At 39.7% G+C, this 21,170-nt stretch overlaps 2 protein-coding genes across 10 annotated transcripts in view; one reads left to right on the plus strand and one right to left on the minus strand.

The window, feature by feature from the left end:
- FANCD2 (FA complementation group D2) overlaps positions 1 to 371 on the minus strand; it is a 45,092-nt gene extending 44,721 nt beyond the window's left edge. The window contains exon 1 of one of the 9 annotated variants that reach the window (XM_082682554.1): positions 305 to 368. The gene's annotated coding sequence lies outside the window, so the exon portion shown is untranslated. Of the gene's footprint in view, positions 1 to 154 lie in introns of all 9 variants that reach the window. The other 8 variants (XM_082682561.1, XM_082682559.1, XM_082682560.1 and 5 more) reach the window with 8 other exon arrangements.
- EMC3 (ER membrane protein complex subunit 3) lies at positions 371 to 19,698 on the plus strand. The gene is made up of 8 exons (XM_082682816.1): positions 371 to 747; positions 8,696 to 8,753; positions 9,092 to 9,185; positions 11,078 to 11,182; positions 12,282 to 12,363; positions 12,631 to 12,710; positions 13,620 to 13,702; positions 18,489 to 19,698. The coding sequence occupies exons 1-8, from the start codon at positions 593 to 595 to the stop codon at positions 18,615 to 18,617; spliced, it is 786 nt and encodes a 261-aa protein (XP_082538942.1). The 5' UTR covers positions 371 to 592; the 3' UTR covers positions 18,618 to 19,698.
- Positions 19,699 to 21,170: the final 1,472 nt, after the last annotated feature.

The raw sequence follows: 21,170 nt of genomic DNA on the forward strand, positions 1-21,170 counted from the left end.
TAGGGTCGTCTGACTTCAGGGCACAAGCCCACAACACGGCTCCTTTCCAAAGAAGCCTGAAAGCCTGGTGGGTGGGGCCGACTGTCTGGACCAGGCCGTTCGGAAAGGAGTTGGGGGGTAAAAGCCATCGTCATTTTAACGCGGAGGGAGGTACCTGGGGGGGATTATCCCACGACCGAGCAGAGGAGAAGGCCGAGGTTCGGGGCGCCGAGCCCCAGAAGGAAAAGCCGAGCTCCGCCGGGGCCCAGCGAGCAGGCCACAATGACGCTGGGCCTCGAGAGACCGCGACCGCTGCTCCACTCACCCGCCAAGAACCCGTCGCCGCCCCTTGTTTTTGACTTTGCCGCCCGGCGAGACGCCACGCTGACGCCACGGAGGCGCGCCTCGCCCTGACGCTAAACTTCCGCGCCGGAAGTGGGCGGCCAGGCGGCAGGGCTGGGAGCAGTCTGCGAGGGCCAAAGCGGGAGTAGGGCTCGGGGCCCGGAAGGCTGAGAGGCGTGACAAGGCCCACAGGCGAAATCAAAGAGGGGCCTTCGCGCCCCGCGGGGAGAGAAACTCAGTTACACCGGGTGGGAGCCGGCTCTCTGTGAAGATGGCGGGGCCGGAGCTGCTCCTCGACTCCAACATCCGCCTTTGGGTGGTCCTACCCATCGTTATCATCACCTTCTTTGTGGGCATGATCCGCCACTACGTGTCCATCCTATTGCAGAGCGACAAGAAGCTCACCCAGGAACAAGTCTCCGACAGGTCAGCGCCTTCCCTCTCCGACGGCCTCACTCCCCTGTGACCTTGGGGAAGAAAGTACAGGGGTTTTGTCAGTTTGCTCGGGTTGACATCGCGCCCCAAAGGCTGGGTCACCTTGCCTGTGTTACCTCTGTGTTTCACTTTAGTCATTTGTAAAATGAGGATACAGGAGATGCCTCATAGAGCAGGCTTGGGGATTAAATTCTAAATGAAGCCTACAAAGCCTTTGGCACAGGACTTGGGACCCATTAAGTGCTCAAAAATATTGTTGCTCTTAATTGTTAGGCCAATCGCCAACCCTCTTATCTATGAACTATGTATAAGGTGGGTGTGTTTACACTATTCCTTTTACCAAACTACTGTGGTGGTCAGCTGAGATACTAAGTAACCAAGTGGTGTGCAAATGTGGAATTGCCATAGAGATGTGGGGGATTGTAATTATCATTTCTCCTTCAGGATTTGAGGCAACTTCTTTCTCAAGTGCTTCATTACAGTATTTATCTGTGGAGAGAGGTAACTTGAGATGATTTTAGTTATCTAGATTTGTGCCCCCACCATATTAAAATCTTTTAAAAATTCCGATCATTGTGATTATTTTCAGAGATCATCTTAGGGAAATGTTGCTGTGTCTTTAACCACTTCGCTATCACTTACTTAACCCATTTTAAGAAATAGCAAGCCTCGGGCTCAGAACTGTCAACAAGCAACAGTATCTTACCAAGATTTAATTAATTTTGTTTTTACTGTGTTTATGTTAAGTGTGGCAACTAATACTGGTTTTCCATTGGCTGGCAACTTAAAGATTTATGTTAAAACTTACATAAGTAGAAAAAGTTGATATGTAAAAAATACTAAGCTTTTGGGACACCTGGATGGCTAAGTCGGTTAAGTGTCTGCCTTTGGCTCAGGTCATGATCCCGGTGCTGGGATCGAGTGAGAGTGAGTTAAGCATTGTGCTCCTTGCTCAGCGGGGAGCCTGCTTCTTCCTCTGCCTGATACTCCCATTTCTTGTGCTCTCTTCTGACAAATAAATAAAATCTTTTTAAAAATACTAAGTTTTTAATAGTACAAGTGCTAGTGAATAAAACAAAAGTCATAACCATGGAATGAGAATGACTGAAGTTTAGGAAGCACTGCTTTATCTCTCGGTTATGCTTCCCAGTTAGGCTGAGAATAATAATAATAAACCGATATTTATTAAGCACTTACTCTATGCCAGGCACTAAGCTAAGCACTTACATTCATTAACTTATTTAAAATTCAAAGCAACTCTTATGAGATAGATGTTGCTGTCCCATTTCGTAGAAACTGATGCTTAAGAGGTTTCATGGTCACACATGATGACATTCTGGACTTGAGGCCAGATTTTCTGGTTCCTAATTCAGGAGTTCTTTCCACTACACCATAGAGGCCACTTCAATTAGTTTTCAGTAGCATCAGTTTCAGAACTGTTGAGAACCAACCTCCTGAGATAACCTGAAGTCAGTTCTCCACAGAAAGGAAGGCTATAAAAAGATGCAATGTGAAGAGAGCTCAAATGTTTAGCATTTATTAACACCAATAAATTGTTCTCATCTTATCCTCACAATCACACCAAGTTAGATAATCCTGAACCCATTTTTATAGTTGAAGAAAAGAAAGCCAGAGAAATTAAGTAGCCTACCCCAAATAGCCAAAATTTTACAAATACTGTGCCTGTACTTAAACTCAGATCAGTTAAATTAAATTCAAGTTAAATTCTCTTGACCACAATTACTGTTGTCATAGATTCTCTGCCACAGTTTTCTGCTCTTCGTTGACTATGTGATTTCAGAGTGATGTTTTGAATGATATCACACCCATAGCTCCTTTTTTTGGGGGGTGGATTTTATTTATTTATTTGTCAGAGAAAGAGAGCAAACACAAGCAGGGGGAGTGGCAGGCAGAGGGAGAAGCAGACTCCCCACTGAGCAATGAGCCTGATATAGGACTCTGTCCCAGGGTCCTGGCATTGTGACCTAAGCCAAAGGCAGACACTTAACCAACGGAGCCACCCAGGCGTCCCCAAAGCTCCTTTTTCTAACCCAAGATGAAATTCACACTTCCTGCACTCTATAAATAAAAATAATACTTAAACAAACAAACAACATGATGTTTGCAACAACATAGGGGCCTAGAAGCTACTATATGCTAAATGAAATAATAAGACAGAGAAAGGCAATTACCATATGATTTCACTTATATGTGGAATCTAAAAAAACAAACAAACAAAAGCAGAAACAGACCCATAAATACAGAGAACAAATTCATGGTTGCCAGAGGGGAGAGAAATAGAGGGATGGGTAAATGCGTGAAGGGGAGTGGGAGGTACAGGCTTCCAGTTACAGAATGAATCATGTGGATGAAAGGTATAGCATAGTCAATGAGATTGTAGTAGTGTTGTATGGTGGCATATGGTAGCTACATATATGAGCACACCATAATGTAAAGAGTTGTCAGATCACTATTTTGTATACCTGAAACTAATGTGACATTGTGTGTCAACTATACTTCAATAAAAACGACAATGTAATGCCCTAGTTGTGACAAAGGAGAAATAAAAGAAAAATAATTTAATTTCTATTTCATAAGTACTTGTTCACAATGGTCCTCAAAAGTGTAATGCACAAGTCAAAGCATGTACCTCACTATAAAATCACCTTCTTTGGGACAGGTTCAACTGTAGGCTGATACAGTATTCACAATTTAGATATCACAGAAGGCAGTGCTGTTTTGGATTGATTTTACTAAATGAGGAACTACTCTTGATAAAGTCCTGAACAAAACAAAGTGCAGTTTTCCTTATACATACTTGGTGGTTGCATACCTGGAAGTTGAATATATATAAAAATCACTTCCAAAAAAAACCAAAAAACACTTCTTCCTTCTGTGTGGAGAAAAAGATGGAATTAGGTTTGAGGCTCATAATTCAAAGCAATTCAGTGAGATATTCAAAGGTAGTATGAAACATGAGATGGTTCTTTGAATTGCACAACTGTCTCCAGCACTGAGGAATACTTAGCATCTCTTACCCCTAACAAATGACAGTTAATTTCTTTACCCCATCATTTTGACAATCAAAAAAGTTCCACAGATTTCCAGAAATCCCCCTAGGGGGCAGTCTCCATGGAGAACGACTGCCTTGGAGAAAACTCAATCCTCTCTGATCATTATTGTTCCTTTATGTGAGATGTCTGGATCATGCCAGTTTCTACATGGTGTGACAGTACCCCACCAGGTCATCCTGTCAACTTGGATAGAATGCTGAGCGTGTGGTTTTCAACCTGCCAAAACCAAGGCAAAATATGTTTTCTGGTTGTAAAACATTTCCTCTAAATATAGTATAAGTTTCCATTAGCCTAAATAAAAAAGGAACCTTTGGTTTCATAAGTTATTAAGCTTTCGGTGCCTCTAAACTTAATAAATTTTAAAATATATTAAACCAAAACTGAAAGAAAAATGAACAAAATATAGTAAATCACAGTTGGGGATAGAATGTCTGGAAAAAATGGTACTCAAGCTCAAAGAATATACTGACTCTTAGGAAAGGAAAAAAACAAACTCAGGTCTTTAATATATGATTAAACTCCAATTTGAGAAATACCAGCTTTAAAAACTAAAGCTTTCAGGGTGCATGGGTGACTGGGTTGGTTAAGTGTCTGACTCTTGATCTCAGCTTAGGTCTTGATCTTAGGGTGAACATGGAGCCTACCTAAATTTAAAAAAAAAAGTATTAAGAAAATGTCTTTCAATTGCAAATTATCAGTGCAGAAGAGCTTTGTCTTTATCAGCAGCATAAGGACTTATTTTTCAAGAGTAACAGAAACAGAAATGCAAAATTAAAAATTTCTTATAGTATTCGCAGACCTCAGAGAAACTGAGTGTTTAGAATATACAGGACATTGGGGAGGGTATATGCTATGGTGAGTGCTGTTAATTGTGTAAGACTGATGAATCACAGACCTGTACCCCTGAAACAAATAATATATGTTAATTAAAAATAATTAATTTAAAAAACTTGATTAACTATGGTAGATGTCAGGGGAAAAAGTGATACGAAATTTTTATCATATAGAGATCAAAGCACTCAAGCAAGACATGTAGGGAAAAAAGAGGTGTGTCAGTTAATTATTAAGAATATTGTTATTTATCTGAAAAAAAATATAGGATAATTTAAGCTTGCCTTGATTTAGGGTTGAAATGCCTCAAGGTCATAGTTCTCAACCCCAGTTCTACAAAATTCCTCAGCAGTGAAAATACAGGAGATGTAGGGGAATTTCTGTTGATTACAGTGCCTGAAGAAGGCCTGAATTATCTATAGTGACCAAATTTTTATGATGATCTACCATGTGCCCTGCTCTGTACCATATGCTATAGGATACAAGATATGACAAGGCCAAGACCCTACCCTCAGGGAGTTTCAGTCCAAGTGACAAAACATGCAAAAGAAAAATCATATATGCCACATGCAGTGGTAATCATTAAATGAAATTATATATATGAAGAGCTCAGCTTAAATCCTCAGTATTAAAAAATTTTAAAAATCTTTTAAAAAACCCTCAGTATTTCCCTTTTGCTTTTTTTTTTTTTTTTTAGTACTCTCCACACCCAACATGGGGTTCGAACTCACAACCCTGAGGTCAAGAGTCACACGTTCCACCAATGAAGCCAGCCAGGCACGGGACTCTTTTTTTTTTTTTTTTTTTAACTATTTTTAAGTGTACAAGTCAGTGGCATTAAGTACATTCTCACTGTTGTGCAAACATCCCCATCATCCATTTCTGCAGTATTTTCATCATCCCAAACAAACTCTGAGCATATTAAGTAATAACTCCCCATCTCTTTTCCACCCAGTTCCTGCAACCAGCATTCTACTTTTTGTTTCTATGAATTTGACTACTCTAGGTACCTTAATGTAAGTGGAATCATATAATATTTGTCCCTCTGTGCCTGTCTTAAATTACTTAGCATAATGTTTTCAGGGTTCATCCATGTTGTAGCATGTGTCACATTTCAATACATTTTGTAACTAAATGAAATATACAATGTGATGATTTGACATACATATACTTTTCTGAATTGATTATCACAGTCCAGTTAATTAACATATACATCACCTCATACTTACCTTTAAAAAAAAAAATCAGTGTTAAAGAATGCTTAAGGTCTACTCTTTCAGTAAATTTCAAGTACATTACACAGTTTTATTGACTATAGTCACTAAATTATATGTTAAACCCCCAGAATTTATTCATCTTATAACTGCCTTTTGGCCGGCATCTCCCCATCTCCTTCATCCCCCAGTAACCACCATTTTAATTTCTGTTTCTATGAGTTTGATATTTTTTTAAGATTCCCAAATATAAATGAGATCATACAGTGTTTGTCTTTCTCTGGGCTAATTTTATTTAGCATAATGCCCTCAAGTTTCCACCATGTTGTTGCAGATGGCAGGATCTCCTTTCTGGTGGCTAATATTTCATTGTGTCTGTATATGTATATATACTACTGAATTGTGTGTTTAAATAGGATTACAGTGGTAAGTTTTATGTTACATATTTTTTACCACAATTTTAAAAAATATACTGGAATGCATGTGGCCTTATATAGTATGTCTCTTGCACGTCTCTCAAGTCTCATTTTCACTATGTTTTCTGTAGTTCTCTTTCTTCTAGCCATGTGGCCTTTTCTCAGGTCCTCAGAGACATAGTCTTTATGCCTGCTGCAGGGCTTTTGCCCATGCTGTTCCCTCCAGCACTTTGCCAAGGTAATCTCTAGTTGTCCTAAGATTCCAACGCAGTCATGCATCATCATCAAAGCTTTTTTCCAGACCTTAACTTCCTAGACTTGGTCAAATCCCCATATTATATACTCCCACCATACCATCCATCTCTCCTTCCTAGGACATAACAGGTGAATTTAACATTTATTCCTATGGTTATTTAATCAATGTCTTTATCTCCCACTAGACATTAACTTTCATAAGATATTTGTCCCCGCTCCTTTTTGGTAAAATTTATTTATTTAAAGGGCGCCTGGGTGGCTCAGTTGTTAGTCGTCTGCCTTTGGCTCAGATCATGATCCCAGGGTCCTGGGATTGAGCCCCTTATCAGGATCCCCGCTCAGCGGAAAGCCTGCTTTTTCTCTCCCATACCCCCTGCTTCTGTTCCCTCTTACACTGTCTCTCTCTCTCTCTGTGTCAAATAAATAAATAAAATCTTAAAAAAAAATTATTTATTTGAGAGAGAGAGCGGGGGGAGGAAGAGAGGGAGAAGGAGAGAGAGACTCCTCAAGCAGACTGCCCTCAAATGCGGAGCACAACAAAGGACCTGATCCCAGGATCCTGAGATCATGACCTAAGCCGAAATCAGGAGTCGGCTGCTTAACTGACTGAGCCACCCAAGCACCCTGAGATACTTGCTTTTTGATCACTGTTGTTCATGTCACCTAATAGTACATGGCATTCAGAAGTTCAAGAAGTATTTGCCCAATGAGAATAAATCTGCTATTGTGCATAATATGAAAGGAGGCATGGGAAATTTAAATGACTTACCCACGATCACATAGCTAAGTGGCAGAGCCAGGATTTGAACCCATCTGTTCAACTCTATAGAGTTTAAGTTTTTATCCGTTACTCTAGACCCAATGCTGCCTAAACCATCAGTGATGAAGGACCTGTTTTTTGTTTTGTTTTTTTTTTATTTCCAATCTATCATAGACCGATGCTTTTGTAAACTATTTTAGTACATATTTATTTGGATATTGTGGAAATACCAAATTATTATAAATGGTCCTAAACCCTTACTTTGAATGTCTACACTTAGCCTCATCACAGGCCAGCACTGGTACACAGGCCACACCTGGAGTAGCTTTAGACTAGCTCCCGGGGACAGAACATATTACAAGTCACCTCTAAGTCTGTGTTGAGAGCAGTCAACTGTACAGTACAACGAGGTCAAGAGGAGGAAGACCAGAGAGAATTCCATGAGAGCACCAGGCAGAGTTTCTTAGAGAGGGTGGGGCTTGAAGAAGGTATTATGATATGATGGGGTAGAACTCGTGAAGAAGTGGGGTACTAGAGCATTCCCAGCACATGGAGAGTCTAGAATGTGCGAAAGGTGACAAGGAGACCCTGATTAGAGCAGGTGGTTTATACTGAGGAGTAGAGACAAAACCAAGCACAATTTGCATGTTGTTTATTTCTGTCTGTCTGTCCTTTTTTTTTTTTTTTTTTTTTTTTCACTTTCCAAGAAGGATTTCCATTAACTTAAGAGGGTTTTCCCCCATTAAAACAACTTTTGAAAACCTAGCAAACATTAGTATTTTGATCTCTGTCCTGTTTGGCATCTGTGTCTTTGCACCACCCACTTGTATCACACACTGTTTAATAATCAGTTATAGTCAGATATCACCAAATAATTTATTAATTCAGTAAATGTTTATTGAGAGTTTACTAACGGTCTGAATCCTGCTGGAATTTCTATTTGTTGTCTATTGGGGATCAATCCTGTCAAATCCTGTACTCATTTCTCTGTGGGGTTTTAAAAGTTTTCTTTTGTCCTCACCCTCCCTCCTCCTGCCCCCAGATCTCCTGAGGAGTATCCAGTGCTTAACTCTTTTCACTCAGAGAAAATTCCTTCTTAGCTTCTTATACAATAAGAAAAAGCTGAGTGTGATGTTCCAAATGTGCCTTCCTCGGAAATCTTTTGTTCATAAACACAGTGACTTCTGAAAAATACTTTTTTGAAAACCTGATTGTTGGGTTAAATATATTATATTGGTTTTAAGGACACTTGTATTTTGAAAAGTGTCCCCACAGGACTGTTGCCAAATAGGCTCTCTCTTGTGTTTAAATAGGTCTTCTACTCTTATTCTTCATTTTCTTCTAGTATTTCGCTTTTAAAAATCTCATTATCTTGGTTGTATTTTTCAGTCAGGTCCTAATTCGGAGCAGAGTCCTCAGGGAAAATGGAAAATACATTCCCAAACAGGTACTCATTTCTCTTTTTTTTTAAAGTTCCATGATTCGCTATTGAGGGCAGTAGATGTCTGAATGTTTAATAAGGGGACTCTTTGGGGAAAGCTGAAGTTTGGCAAATCTGTAATTAAGCTGTGGCCTAGTGGTGTCTGCTGTCATTGTGACCTCGCCCTTCTTAGGAAATTGTTTTTAAATGTGACTCAGCTAAAGTGTCAGGTTGGCTGCCAAGTAGGCGGCCAGCTCTGAGTGTAACAGCCTATTCCAAGGGCCTTCTGACTAAACCTCTGGGGAATAATTTGGCAGTTTCCTATGTCACAGTTTTAAGACTTAAAAAGCTCTCTTTTCTACTAGTCTTTCTTGACACGAAAATATTACTTCAACAACCCAGAGGATGGATTTTTCAAAAAAACTAAAAGGAAGGTAGTGCCTCCTTCTCCTATGACTGGTATGTTTACTCCCTTCTGTCCTCTTTAAGATTCTTAACATGAGTTGGGGGAGGGCAGGAAGAGAATGTGATTTATTTAAATGTTAAATTGTATGGGATAGAAATCTAAGGGGCTTAGAGATCATCTAATACAGGGATCTACACAAGTGGAGCTCTCTCTCTCTCTCTCTTTTTTTTTTTTTTCTAAATAAATCACCTGGGAATGCTAATGTATAAAGTGGATTAAAAAAAAAAAAAGAGCCGCTGGCTGGGGAATGAGAAAACTAGAGCCATTATCCCTGAGTCTCTTCCCTTGCTGTTCCTCAGGACCCAGGGCTCTGCAGAGCACAGTTGGTAAAGCATCCTAGTCCCATCTCCCAGCCAGTGTCTGGATCCCCTTATTGACAGATGGCCACCCAGCTTCTGTCTGAAAGAGGAGGAGCTCTTAACCACTTCCCAGCCCAGCCATTTCTTTGTCAGTCATGATTGCTTGGCCCACCATACAATTTTTGCTGTAACGGATTTCTTACTTCTGCTGACCCTAATCATGTGAAAAAACATAGCATTTTTAAAGTAAAACAAAATAATCTATTCTTCTGTGTTGACTGTCCTCTCATTTAATACCCATTTCTCTAAGTAAGAAACCCAGACAGAAGGTACTACAATTGATTTTAGTAAGTCTTTTAGAAAGCCCACAAGAAACAAAAGACCAATTTATGTATGAAGAGATACTTGACGTCACTAAATCCACAAAATGCAAATTAGAACAAGATGTCCTTTTTAGTTTTTCTAAAGATTTATTATTTATTTGAGAGAGATGTGTCTGTACCCAGTGGGGGTTGGGGGGTAGAAGCAGAGGGAGCCAGAGAGAGAGAATCTCAAGCTGACTTCCTGCAGAGCACAAAGCCTGTAGGGCACAAATACACGACCTGATTATGATCTGAGCCAAAATCTAGAGTTGGATGCCTGGATATTAGACCCAGGCACCCCCAAGATGTCCTTTTTAGACCATTAAACTGATGAAGATTGAAAGCTTCACAAAGCTACTACTGTCAAAGTCATAGGAAGTTAGGCCCTCCTGCTATTGTTGAAGGACAATCTGATGGTATTTGTTCATTTTATTTATTTATTTTTAAAATATTATATTCATTTATTTGACAGAGAGAGAATCACAAGTAGGCAGAGAGAGGGAGGAAGCAGGCTCCCCGTTGAGTAGAGAGCGAGATACGGGGCTCTATCCCAGGACCCTGAGATCATGACCTGAACTGAAGGCTGAGGCTTAAACCACTGAGCCACCCAGGTGCCCCATGTTCATTTTAAATGTTCAAACCCATTGACCTAGAAATTCTAAGAATTCTTCTAAGAATTTCTCTTACAGAAACACATCACATGCAGATTATATACTAGGTAGTTGTTGGCAGCAATGTTTATTGGCAAAAAAAAAAAAAAAAAATAGAAACAATCTATAGGTCCATCCATAAGTAGTAAGTGTGTCCACGTAGTAGACTCTTATGCACACACTGAAAATAGTGAGAGAGGGATATTAAACCAATGTGAAAATACCATCTACAATATATTTACTTTTTTAAAATTAAGAAGCAGATTAGTAAGTGTAATGTCTGTTTATTGTATACATATGGAAACTTGTATATATAAATGCATGTAAATACATACTTGTGTGTGTAAATTTATATATGTATGTATAAAGATAGAAGAATATGCAACAAAGAATTAAAAGTATTCAGAGAGTGGGCTCAGAGAAGCTGTCTAATCCTATGTTTCCATGTCATTTGAATTTTTTACAGTGAACTTGTATTAGTTTAATTATCATATAAATTAAAAATTTACAGAAAATCAGGGAGAAGTCCCTGCCAACAGTGGTAAAATGCTGTCGTCTCTTGTTTTTGTCATAGATCCCACTATGCTCACAGACATGATGAAAGGCAATGTAACAAATGTGCTCCCTATGATTCTTATTGGTGGATGGATCAACATGACGTTCTCAGGCTTTGTCACAAGTAAGTTACAGACTCAGAAGACTTCAGGTTCATTTAGCGATGTTCCTTTCCCATGTCCCTGTTCAGAGAAATCCAAGCGCTGCTTAGACACTAATATAATGAGTCCCATATTCTCTATTGGAAATTAGCCATATTCTTTTTTTTTTTTTTAAGTTTGTATTTATTTGAGGGAGAGAGAGCATGAGAAAGCAAGCATGAGCAGGGGGAAGGTCAGAGGGAGAGGGAGAAAGAGAAGCAGACTCACCACTGAGCAGGAAGACCAACATGGGGCTCAGTTCCAGGACCCTGAGATCTTGACCTGACCAAAGGCAGATGCTTAACTGACTGAGCCACCCAGGTGCCCTGGAAACTAATCACATTCTTTGAAAAAAAATTTCATATGCTGTGACTTTATGGCTCTTATCCCAAACTCATCATTAGTTCATGATGTGGATGTTTTTTACCAATAGGAACTTAAGTGAATGGCTTGCTCATTTGTATCCAAAATTAATTCTTGTTAAGTAGGATGAAGGGAAGCATGTTTCTATTTTGACTTCATGTCCTAAGTATTGAAGTGAGTCGTTTATCTACTTATAATTTGTTTTAAATCAATTTCATTTCTCAGGAATGTAGTTCTCTATGTGTATATATTCTATTTTGGGTTTTAGGTCACAACTCAGAGTCCCTGCTTCTTTTTTTTTTTTTAAGATTTCATTTATTTATTTGTCAGAGAGAAAGAAAGCACAAGCAGGCAGAGTGGCAGGCAGAGGCAGAGAGAGAAGCAGGCTCCTTGCTGAGCAAGGAGCCCGATGTGGGACTTAGTCCCAGGACCCTGGGATCATGACCTGAACTGAAGGCAGGGGCTTAACTAACTGAGCCACCCAGGCATCCCCAGAGTCCCTGCTTCTTAAGCAATAGAGAAGCTGTGTTGAAGGAACTATAAATAGAATGATATTTGCCTTATTTTTTTCAGAAATTGAAACAAATTTCCTGGTAGAAATCATTTCAAACTGTGTATGGTACAGAGTTTCCACCTCATGGAAGGATTACGTGCATTCATGCTTAAACTGTTCTAAAAACAGCAAGAAAAGATTGTGAACTTTCTCTCTCTTTTCTGTAGCCAAGGTCCCATTTCCACTGACTCTCCGTTTTAAGCCAATGCTGCAACAGGGAATTGAACTACTCACATTAGATGCATCCTGGTAAGAACTTTCTTTCCTTTATAAAAGCACAAACCAAAAGCTAAAACCAATGTCCCTTAAAGAACAGAATGTCTGATTTGCATTCTTCACTGGAATAGATTTTTGATTTTTCTCATTGAAACTCCACTCAAAATGCCATGGGTGGATTATGACAATTTTTAACCTTACCCCAAGTGATTCTTTTATATACTCTTTGGGTGATAGAAAATTATGAATTCTGTAAATTCTAAAATAACTACCTGTGTTGTTTCACTTTTGCTTTCCTAGGGTGAGTTCTGCATCCTGGTACTTCCTCAATGTCTTTGGGCTTCGGAGCATTTACTCTCTGATTCTGGGCCAAGATAATGGTAAGAAGCATATTGGGTTTAATAAGCAAATACTTTGATAGACAGTCATCCATGCAAAGGCCAGAAAACTCATGCAGTCTGTTCTATTTGTTAGCATAGTCAAATACAATGCTTCACTCCTTAAACTTCATAAATTTCTGAGGTATTCTGCTAGACTCTTACAGATTCCAGGGTTAGAGCATATGACTGGTTCCGTTGATGGAGCATGCAACCCTTGATCTCAGGGTTGTAAGTTCAAGCCCCATGCTAGGTGTGGAGATTACTTAAAATCTTAAAGAAAAAAATAAAATTCCAGGATCAACTGTAGATCTGAATTCTCCCTGGAAATCACGGGGACAATATTTAGTTCCCCAAGGTATGAAAGCCTCATGTGAGGAATCCAGTACCAGTAGTGTAAGCCTGTAAACTGAAGCTGAAAGAAGGCCTGGTTTGACCAGTCAGTTCATTGACTAGAGTTCTTGCCAGGACCAATCCTGGCTCTCTCATTTAATGGTTGGGACCTTGGGCAAGTGACTTAACCACTTTCATTGTATGCTCATTTGTAAAATAGAGACCTTAATAATTAAATTCAGAGTTTGTTGTAAGGAGTGAATGAGGCAGAAAAGTGCCTGGCATAAAATAGTTGCTCCATAACCGGTGGCTGTAGTGATTGTTTACACATAAAAATCAAGTTTAGCACTTCCTTCAGTTACTTTCTGTTATTATTATCAGGCCCATTTTTCAGGTGATGTAAAGTGACTTTCCCTAGGTCACATAGTCAGTGTGTGGGATGGCCAGTCAGTGAATCTGTCCTACGGGGCTCTCATCCCTCCTGAGCACCTGTCAGTGTTGTGTGAGGACCGTTCTTCTGAGAAGGCGCTGGGTGCTTGCTGAGCCCTGGCACTCACATCCGTGTGCCTTACACTGCAGCCGCGGACCAGTCACGGATGATGCAGGAGCAGATGACGGGAGCAGCCATGGCCATGCCTGCAGACACCAACAAAGCTTTCAAGGTATGCTCACACCTTCCATAGCTTTGCTAATGCTCTGAAAGACATTAGTGGACAGTTACTTTAACATTGGGTTCCCTGAAGGGAGTGTCATTTGGTTGGTTCCATCATTTAAATTGAACACAAATGAATTTGTGTTTACATATTTCTTTCCTATTCCTGAGACAGAGTCAGCTGTAAATAAATTGGAGATTCTTGGTACTTTTACTAGCTTTTAAATGCTCACTCAAATTTAAGCCACACTGTAAATGAAGCTGTAAATAGAGTCCATTCAGAGACACCAAGTAAACATTTAGAATACTCTGAACTATTTAGGACCCTGTGGACATCAGATATAAATTTCATTTTTTAAAAATATCAATACTTAAAGGCTTTTCATGAAATGATCCTGCACTATGTAAAATCCAGCATAATTTTTGTACAGCAAAACCTCACTAATTTTTCATGATAAAACCTAGAAACAGAAGGGAATTTGCTCACCTTGTTTGAAAGCCTCTATGATAAACCTACAGCTAACATCATACTCAGTGGTGGAACACTAACAGCTTTCCCCCTAAGATTAGGAACAAGACAAGAATGTCCACCCTTGCCACTTCTGTTGAACCTTGTGCTGGATGATTAGCCGGGGCCATTAGGCAAGAAGAAATAAAAGGCATTTACATTAGAAAGGAAGAAGGAAATGATCTCTGTTTGCAAATGACATGGTCTTATATACAGAATATTGTAAGTAACCCACAAGGAAACAAGTCCAGCAAGGACTTTTTTTAGAACATCTTTTAGATGATGAATGGTAAAGATGCAAAATCAGTTGTATTTCTATACACTGGCAATAAAGAATCTGAAAATGAAATTAAGAAAAAAATTCCATTTAAAGTAGTATCAAGGGGCCCCTGGGTGGCTCAGTGGGTTAAAGCCTCTGCCTTTGGCTCAGGTCATGATCCCAGGGTCCTGGGATCGAACCCCACATCTGGCTCTCTGCTCAGCAGGGAGCCTGCTCCCTCCTCTCTCTCTGTCTGCCTCTCTGCCCACTTGTGATCTCTGTCTCTCAAATAAATAAATAAAATCTTAAAAAAAAAGTATCAAAAAGAGTAAAATACTTGGAAATAAATTTAACAAAAGAAAGATGAGACTTTTACAAGGAAATTATAAAGCATTGCTGAAAGAAATTAAGGTAAGACCTGAATGAATGGAAAGACATCCATGTTCATCGATTAAAAGACTTAATATTGTCAAGATGGCAATACTCCCAAAATTCTGTACAGATTCAATACAGTCCCTTTCAAAATTCCACATACCTTTCTTACAGAAATTGACAGGCTGATCCTGAATATCATATGGAAATGCGAGAGACCCAGAATAGCCCAATTAGAGTTTAATATGAATAAAGTTGGAAGACTCACACTTCCGATTTAAAACCTACTTCAGGGGCGCCTGGGTGGCTCAGTGGGTTAAGCCGCTGCCTTCAGCTCAGGTCATGATCTCAGAGTCCTGGGATCGAGTCCCGCATCGGGCTCTCTGCTCAACAGAGAGCCTGCTTCCCTCTCTCTCTCTGCCTGCCTCTCCATCTACTTGTGATTTCTCTCTGTCAAATAAATAAATAAAATCTTTAAAAAATAAAATAAAATAAAATAAAATAAAACCTACTTCAGAGCTACAGTGATCAAGACTGTGTGGTACTGGCATAAGGACAGATCTACAGATCAATGCAATAGAATTGAGGAGGTCAGAATAAACCCATACATTTAAAAATTTATTTATTCATTTATTTATTTATTTTTATTTATTTATAAATTAATAAAATCTTTTAAAAAATGTACAAGCAACAAAAGGAAAAACAGATAAATGGAACTTTGTAAAAATGAAAACTTTTGGGGTGCCTGAGTGGCTCAGTTGTTAGGCATCTGCCTAACAACCCCTATGCTCAGGTCATAATCCTGGGTCCTGGGATTGAGCCCCACGTCAGGCTCCCTGCTCAGCAGGAGGCCTACTCCCTCTCCCACTTTCCTTGCTTGTATTCCCTGTCTCTCTGTCTCTCTCTCTCTCTGTGTCAAATAAATAAAATCTTAAAAAAAAAAACTTTCATACTTCAAAGGACACCATCAAGAAAATGAAAAGACAGTATTAGAGAACATGTTTGCAAACTGTATCTTAATTTAAATAAATTATCCAGTGTCAAACATTTTACACCTATGTTTTCTTCTAAGGGTTTTATAGTTTTACCTGTTAAACCATTTAAAGTGTCTTTTTTTTATTATTTATTTATTTATTTATTTATTTGACAGACAGAGATCACAAGTAGGCAGAGAGAGAGGAAGGGAAGCAGGCTCCCCGCTGAGCAGAGAGCCCGATGCAGGGCTCGATCCCAGGACCCTGCGATCATGATCTGAGCTGAAGGCAGAGGCTTTAACCCTCTGAGCCAACCAGGTGCCCCTCTTCTTTTTTTTTATTGTGGTAAAATAGGCAACATAAAATTTGCCACTTTTAACCTTTGTAAATATACAATTCAATGGCATTAATTACATTCACAATGCTGTGCAACCATCAAGACTATGTATTTCCAAAATTTTTCATCCCTTGAAGAAGAAACTCTGTACGCAGTCAGTGGTAAGACTATTCTTTTCCCCAGTGAACTGTCTAGGCACCTGTGTTGAAAGTCAATTGATCTTAAATAAGGTTTATTATTTAATTATCTTAAATAAGGGTCTAGTATTCAGAATAAAGAATTCTCAGAACTCAGCCATAGTAAGACATTCCAGTTAAAAGTGGGCAAAAGTTTTGAGTAAACATTTCTCCACAGAAGATATACAAATACCCAGTAAGTTCATGAAAGCATGCTCAGCATTGTTAGCCATGGGAGAAATGCAAATCAAAACCACAGTGACTCACTCAATGACTATAATAAAAAAGATGGACACTAACAGTTGTAAACAAGGATGTGAAGAAATTGGAATTATCCTATTGCTGGTCATGGTGCAGCCACTTAGGAAAGCAGTTTTTAGCCTATCCTGAAAAAGTTAGATGTAATTACCATATGACCACCAATCTGCACTTAGGTAAATAGCCAAGGGAATTGGAAACCTATGTCCACACAAAAACTTACACAAGTATGTTCAGAGGGGCACCTGGGTGGCTCAGTTGGTTAAGCGTCTGCCTTTGGCTCAGGTCATGATCCCACCTGAGATCAAACCCCACATCGGGCTCCCCACTCCACTGGGAGCCTGCTTCTCCCTCTCCCTCTGCCTGCCACTCCTCCTGCTTATGCAGGCTCTCTCTCTGTGTCAAATAAATAAATCTTAAAAAAAAAAAAAGAAAGAAAAAGAAAGAAAGAAAGAAAGTTCAGAGCACTATTCATAATAGTCCAAGAGTAGAAACAATCCAAATGTCCATTTTATTAATGGATGAGCAAAATGAAGCCTTTTGGAATATACATACAGTGTATGGACAATAAAAATGTTCATTGGAATATTTAGCAAAAAGGAATGATGTACCAATACATGCTACAACAGGGAGGAACCTTGAAAGCATCATAAGTGAAAGAAACCAGTAAGAAAAAGCCACATATTATATCCAGAATAGATGAATGCAAAGATACAAAAAGTAAAGTAGCAGTTGCCAGAGGTTGGGAAAGGGGTTTAATGGGGGGCATCTGCTATTTGAAATAGAGTTTCTTTTTGTAGTGATGAAAGTGTTCTGAAATTAGGTAGTGGTGATGGTTGCAATTCTTTGTGAACCCATACTAAAAACCACTACATTGTACATATTCCAAGGGTGAAGTTTATGGCATGTCAGTTGTATTTTTTAAAAAATGGAGGGGCACCTGGGTGGCTCAGTTGGTTAAGTGTCTGCCTTTGGCTCAGGTCATGATCCCAGGGTCCTGGAATTAAGCCCCACACAGGCTCCTTGCTCAATGAGGAGTCTGATTCTTGCTCTTCCTCTTCCTCTGCCCCCCTCCCCCTGCTCCTGTTCTCTCTCTGTCTCAAATAAATAAATAAAATCTTAAAAAAAAAAAAAAGATGAACAGATAAAGAAGATGTGTGTGTACCACACACTGGAATATTACTCAGCCATCAAATAATGAAATCTTGCCATTTGCCACAATGTGGGTGGAGCTAGAATGTATCATGCTACATGAAATCGGTCAGAGAAAGATACCATATGATTGCACTCATGTAGAATTTAAGAAACAAAAGAGATGAACATATGTGGGGTAAGAGAGAGAGGTATGCAAACCATGAGAGACTCTTAATGATAGAAAACAAACAGGGTTGATGGAGGGAGGTGAGTGAGGAAATGGGCTAGATGGGTGATGGTATTAAGGGGGACATGTGTCTTGGTGAGCACTGGGTAGTATGTAAGTGATGAATCACTGACGTCTCCTAAAACCAGTATTGTACTGTATGTTAACTAGAATTTAAATAAAAATCTTTTTTTTAAAAAAGCCATGAGCTAACATTTGTATTGCATATTATATTTCCTAAAGCATTTTTTTAAACCTGAAAATTAAAGGCAAAAGTAGTCAGCATTTATAGACTGTTTGAGAAATGTAATTGGTTACTAGCTCTAGTGACCTCAGACAGATTATTTTACCTTTTTTAACCTTGATCTCTTTGCCTGCAGATCAAGCGTGGGGGTGTACAGGGCAGGTGGCAGTACCTACCTCATAGGATGAAATGAGTTTATACATATAAATAGCTTAATCCAGCTGCTGGCTAGAATCAGTGCTCCCACAACAGCACTGCTCTTAGTAACAGCCCTCCTCTCCCTTCCCTGGTGTTCTCTTCCTTTGCAGACAGAGTGGGAAGCTTTGGAGCTGACGGATCACCAGTGGGCACTAGATGATGTCGAAGAGGAGCTCATGGCCAAAGACCTCCACTTTGAAGGCATGTTTAAGAAGGAATTACAGACCTCGATTTTTTGAAGACCACACAGGGATTTGCTGTGTCAGAACTCAGAGCAGTGGTTAACTTTATAACTTTGATTTGAGCTGGACCCTCTCAGAATAAAAAGAAGGATGCATGAGCTGGCAGGTGTTCAGCAAGAATTGTTCTTATCTGAGCCAGGTTCCCTTGTATGTCTGAAACTAGAGAAGATCTGGGGAGTGTGTGCTAGATGACTTACCCAGAAGCAGCTATTTTTAAAACGTTTTACATTTTCCTTCTCGTGACTCTGATAATGAAAGTCAAAGAAAGGGGGAATACTCAAGCTAGTTATAATATATAAAACTTAGCAAAAATTCAGTCTTTGGAAAAAGCATTGTCAATTATACCTAATTATTAAGTGCAGTCAGCCTGACTTCTAACCACAGTGAACACCTGTTTTCTTGGGATCCAAATACTTTGTGTTTCACCTTTAATTTTTTGTTAGTATTTGTACAACTTTCTTTAACAAATAATACATTTTCCTTACTGAAAATTTAGCAGTTACGGATGAGCAAAGTGAAAGCTCCCTGTGTTGTTCATTTTGAGCCTACAGAGTGACATAAAGAGCAAATGGGTCAAAATCTGATTCAAATCAGCTCTTTTCAGAGTGAATACCCAGGGCTAGGACAGACTTAGCCAGCCTTCTATCTCTTAACACTGTCCGGTGAAAATCGGCAACACTGAGACACTGCCGGATTCTCAAGTGCCTTTGGGATCATCAGAGATAGGTTACATAATCTGAGGTCTTGAGCTGGAGTTCAGGATGTATCAAATCCATTGACATCAATAGTGCTGTACCAAATATGGCTTCTCTGTTGAATGAAGGACCTCATTTCCCAATTTTTCTGGATAAGAGAGTTAGCATATTGCTGTAAGAAGGGAGAAAGTGCGATTGCTGGCAGACATGTAGTTAAGGTTGGCCCAGGAATCATTCTGTCTGGATTGATTGTCCCAGGGAAGTGTCAGGGTACCATTTCTGTACCAAAAGGTGAATGTAATTTGCATGTTGAACACTGTAATCAAGAACAAACAACTCTTGACTCTACCAATTAAAACATCCTGTTTTCTCTGCCTATAAAATGTTGCCTCTGTGGGTCACTAACAGCCTTGTGCCACAGTTATAAGTGTCTTATGGATCAGTGCTCAAGAGTCAAAGATGAAAAAGATGTGGGGTGCCCAAGAGGCTCAGTTGGTTAAGCGTCTGCCTTGGGCTCAGGTCATGGTCCCAGGGTCCTTGGATGAAGTCCTGTGTCAGGCTCCCTGCTCATTGGGAAGTCTGCTTCTCCCTCCCTCTCTGCCCCTCCCCCGGTTCACGTGTGCACGCTCTCTTTCTCTCTCATAAATAAAATCTTAAAAAAAAAAAAAAAAAGTGACCCTTGCCCTCAAGGAACTCATTAGAGAGACATAAAAAATTATGACATCCCTAGATGTCATTAGAAATTGGTGGTTCTGAACCCTTTTTTGGATCACGGAGCCTCATTGGGACTCCAGTGGAAGCTCTGACCTTTCCCTCCAGAGTACTGCACATGGGAATAGACACAAAAGTTTCCATGTAACACAGGGGTGTCGATAGAACTCCAAAGCCTAGTCATAGTGACCTACAGACTCACGCTAAGAAAGCCTGACCTTTAAAAATTTAGGGACACCTGGGTGGCTCAGGTGTTAGGAGTCTCCCTTCAGCTCAGGTCATGATCCCAGGATCCTGGGATCAAGCCCCGCATCAGGCTCCCTGCTCTGCAGGAGGCCTGTTTCTCCCTCTCCCATTACCTCTGCTTGTGTTCCCTTTCTTGCTGTGAGATTCTGTATAAAAAATAAATAAAAATTTAAAAAAAGATATTTAAAATAGCTGCTTAAACAAAATATTAAAGAAGCAAGGTTTCACAGGGGAGCTAACCTTTGACCTGGGTCACCGAAGAGTTATGCAGTGTAGAAGGGCATTCCAAGCAGACAGACAGAACTAGCGAAGACCCACAGATTAAAATGTCCACAATTTGCTGGACCCTGACTTAAGTGGGGAGTGGTATGGTATATGCCAAAAAATATTGGTTGGATGGGCATACAAGCAGTAATTGGTGATTGAGTGACGTCACCCTCCTTCCCATGAGGTGTCTCAGAGCATTTCATTTTGCCTCTTCACTCACACAAAGTTTGTCTTTTTCCCTGTAGTAAAGTTGGGTGGATAAAACATGAGCTTTTTCTCAGCCATGATGTTGATGGTAAATGCACATGTCCTTGGCAGCAGCCAATCAAAGGGAAAATCCAAGTTTGTTTTATCAGGCTCTTCCCAGAATCAGTGCACAAGTTCAGCATACAGCACTTACAGTGTGTGTTTCCTGGAGTTCAACTTGGGCCAGGCGTCTTTAAGACTGTTCATGGTATGGAAGGTACCATGCATGGAAGTCTAAATATTGACAGTCAGATGTACGACACATCTCTGAAAAATAATGAAGACTTAGATTTGAGAAGAGTAGGTAAACTTGCACTTGGGGCAAAGTCTATGTGGTTCTTTGAATTTATTTTTTATTTTTTATTTATTTGACAGAGAGAGATCA

Source organism: Mustela nivalis (assembly GCF_964662115.1).
Source record: "Mustela nivalis genome assembly, chromosome: 1".
In the NCBI taxonomy this organism is placed as follows: Eukaryota; Metazoa; Chordata; class Mammalia; order Carnivora; family Mustelidae; genus Mustela; species Mustela nivalis.

What these genes read in the sequence shown, in the direction of transcription:
- EMC3 (XM_082682816.1), top strand. Translation starts at nt 593, where the DNA reads ATGGCGGGGCCGGAGCTGCTCCTCGACTCCAACATCCGCCTTTGGGTG. An exon ending in CAGGAACAAGTCTCCGACAG is followed by an intron (nt 748 to 8,695) that starts GTCAGCGCCTTC and finishes TGTATTTTTCAG; the next exon opens with TCAGGTCCTAATTCGGAGCA. An exon ending in GATTCTGGGCCAAGATAATG is followed by an intron (nt 12,711 to 13,619) that starts GTAAGAAGCATA and finishes CTTACACTGCAG; the next exon opens with CCGCGGACCAGTCACGGATG.